Source organism: Sinocyclocheilus anshuiensis, unplaced genomic scaffold, assembly GCF_001515605.1.
Source record: "Sinocyclocheilus anshuiensis isolate Anshui unplaced genomic scaffold, SAMN03320099.WGS_v1.1 scaffold3337, whole genome shotgun sequence".
NCBI lineage: Eukaryota > Metazoa > Chordata > Actinopteri > Cypriniformes > Cyprinidae > Sinocyclocheilus > Sinocyclocheilus anshuiensis.
The window spans coordinates 53,343-56,724 of NW_015554311.1; the positions used below are offsets into that span (position 1 = coordinate 53,343).

General features: G+C 34.7%; 1 protein-coding gene across 2 annotated transcripts in view; it reads left to right on the forward strand.

Annotated features, from left to right (window-relative positions):
- LOC107671362 (fibulin-1) overlaps positions 1-3,122 on the forward strand; it is a 54,799-nt gene extending 51,677 nt beyond the window's left edge. For both annotated transcript variants that reach the window (XM_016464270.1, XM_016464268.1), the window contains exon 16: positions 2,136-3,122. In XM_016464270.1, coding sequence (XP_016319756.1) covers positions 2,136-2,275 — 140 coding nt within the window. In that variant the 3' untranslated portion in view covers positions 2,276-3,122. The remainder of the gene's footprint in view (positions 1-2,135) is intronic.
- The last annotated feature ends 260 nt before the right edge of the window (positions 3,123-3,382 follow it).

Consider the following 3,382-nt stretch of genomic DNA (forward strand, 5'->3'; position numbering starts at 1 on the left):
AATAGAAGCAATCAAAATCAACAAAAGAGAAATGATACACAAGTGCTATAACAAGTCTCAGTTAGCTTAATATAATATTATGTCAAAGTTTCCCAAACTGGGGTTCGTAAAGGAACTGCAGGGGGTTTATGAGTTTAATGAAAAGCTAATAATTAATGAAATCATAAAAATGTTAAATTAAAACAAATAATTGTAAAATATTTCAAATAAAAATGAATGTGTTCGTCAGTAGTGGATGCAATGTTGAAACGCTTCTTAAACCTGAAATGATTTTGTAAATCCAGTGGTCAAATGCTGTGTAGCACCTAATGACTGATCTCTGTGTGAATGTCCACAAAACTGGAAGACTTTCTGAACGTATAGAAGCAGTAGTCTATTGTAGAGAGGAAAATTTAAAGGTGAAAAATAGGAATTAGGGAGAATCAGTAAATTATGAATAAAGTATTGCTATTGTGTAAATAATATGCAATCCATAATAAAATGTAATTTAATCTAATTACAAGTACTCAGTTTTTGGAATCTGATTACATAATCCAGATTACATGCAATCAGTTATTACCCAGCTCTGTGCACCACTTACAATGCAAACTTGTCTTTTTGTTGTGTGAATTGCGGAGTTTGTATGGAGTCAAGTGTTGCGCTCAGATACTTTCACTGTTCAATCTATGTTTATGCCAACACAGTCTCATGGAAATTTGTAACAATTTTATATTTTGACGGATTGGTGACTAATTCGTACAATCTACTTACGCCCCACAGATAGTTAGGTTTAGGGGTGGAAGGTCATGTTTAAGTTTTTATGCCTAAAAATCACCCATTTCTGTGCAAATTGCGAACTCATACGAACTCATACGAAAACACCACCTCGTAAAATATTTACGTTTTCTGATAAGATTTCCGATTTTCTACTCAAAACCAACTTTATTTGCAAGGTACAACCTCACATTGACAAAAAACAGATATTTATCCAGTCCATTTCTATATACGAAAGTGGCCTTGGCAATATATCGGTCGACCACTAGTTTATGCTTATGTTCACTATTGCACCACCAATGCTTAATTTTCTTTTTGTCGCGTGAATTGCGGAGTTTGCATGAAGTCAAAAAGTGTGTGCAACTAGCATTTGCGTTCACTTACTTCCACTGTTCATGCTATGTTTACGCCCACACAGTCTAATGGAAATTCATACAAATTTTACATTTTGACAAACTGGTGGCTAATTCGCATGAATTCGTACAATCTCATTTGTACATTTTCGTATTAGTTGCTTATGCCCCACTGACAGTTAGGTTTAGGAGTGGACCTTCATGCTTAAGTTTTTTTCCTAAAAATTGCCCATTACCAAATTACATTATACGAATTTATACAAAATTGCCACCTTGTAAAATATTAACGTTTTATCATAAGGTTTACAATCTTCTGCTTAAAATCAACTTTATCTGTTAAGCACAACCTAACATGGACAAAAACAGATATTTTTCCAAACTCTGATCGGAATTGAAAATACAGTTTATGCTAATGTTTGCAATACCACAACTTGCAATGTAAACTTTTCTTTTTGTTTGCATGAAGTCAAGAGGGTGCAACTAGCATTTGCGCTCACATACTTTCACTTTTCACGGTTTACATCGATACACTGCCGATTAAAAACTATTTCATGTTTTGGAAAATTGATGGCTAATTCTTATAAATTTGTACAATGTGATTCATATATTTTCGTACGATCCACTTACAACTTACCGACGGCTAGGTTTACGGTGGACCTTTACGTGTATGTTTTTTTCTAGAAATTGTACATTTCTGTACACACCACATAGTAAGAATTCATACGAAATCTCGGAAAATAATTTCGATTTTCTCATGAGATTGCTAGACAATAATAAAATTTTCGGAACTTCATTTGTGAGGCACAACGTACCTCCTATGGAAAAAAAAACAGTTATTTATCCAGTTTATTTCCATGAAAGTGGCCTAGGCTGGAAATTAAAATGTCAGATTTAATGTGATTTGTGTATGCTTTCATACTAAAAACTGATGTTTGTCACCTCATTTGACTGGAAAAACAGATTTGGACCACATTTAGCTGTGGTGTGAGTGTATAAACCCTTTTTCTGATTGTATTTTGTTGTCTACAGGTGTAGTCAGACAGGTGAAGCCGCTGGTTGGTCCTGTGAGCACCGTACTAAAGCTGGCCATGAACTACGTCACAAACGGAGTCGTTTCTCACCGGAACATCATCAACGTTCACATCTACGTGTCAGAGTTTTGGTTTTAAAAACATCAACATTAACCTTTCTGTCTATACATTTTTGGTGTCCATTTATGAAATCACAAAAACATTGTCATTTACTTAAACTTTGAAAACATGTCTTAAAATATCTTATCTCATCAATATAAGTGCATTGTCATGCTGCACTAGCAGATTATGTGAAAAGTACGACAAAATTCTCTTATATTGAAGATTTAATCAGATTTTCTTTCAGTGCAACTACAGTTAATTTAGCAAATTTAGGAATAATAATAATAATAATAATAAAATAATCTGTCGTCATTTACTCACCATCATGTCGTCCACTTGATTGACTTTCTTCTGTGCAACGTAAAACAAGATGTTTAGCAGAATCTATGAAATGACATAAAGGTGAATATGAGTATTTCAATTTCTAGATGAACTATTCCTTTTAATGCAATTAATTGCGTGAGATAATTTCTAAATGGACACCTAAAATGACTAAATGCTTTTGTCCAACTAAAGTTTTACAAGAGAAACATGTCACACCAGGACAGACAAGAAAGATGCATGATGGGAGCGATGCCGTGCTTCAGACGCCACTATGTTTTTGGTGGAATAAACATCATTTGCTGCTCTGATTTTAATTGTAGAATGTAAAAGCATGTTTTTACTTATTTCCCACTGGTTTCCTCTTCAGCTGCCTTTGGGAGTCGAACTGAAGGCGTTTCTGTGAATTGATGCGAGCTCATCCTTCATAGGGCTGAAAGAAAGACAAATGAATATGGAGTTGACGACTCGACACTGATTGTATGCTTGTGTAGACACACTTTGCATTGCTTAATGTATTGTATCACCGACTGTGTCATTAAAAACGTTTTTTAGATTTCTACTCCTTTTTTTGTCAAAGTCTACTCTCTATTATTGAGTGAATGGCTGCTTAAAGGAACAGTTCACCCGAAAATGAAAGTGTGCTGAAAATGTATAAAAATGCATTCACATTGCATCACTTGCTCACCAGTGGATCCTCTGCAGTGAATGGGTGCCGTCAGAATGAGAGTCCAAACAGCTGATAAAAACATCACAATAATTCACAAGTAATCCACACCACTCCAGTCCATCAGTTAACATCTTGTGAAGCAAAAAGCTGTG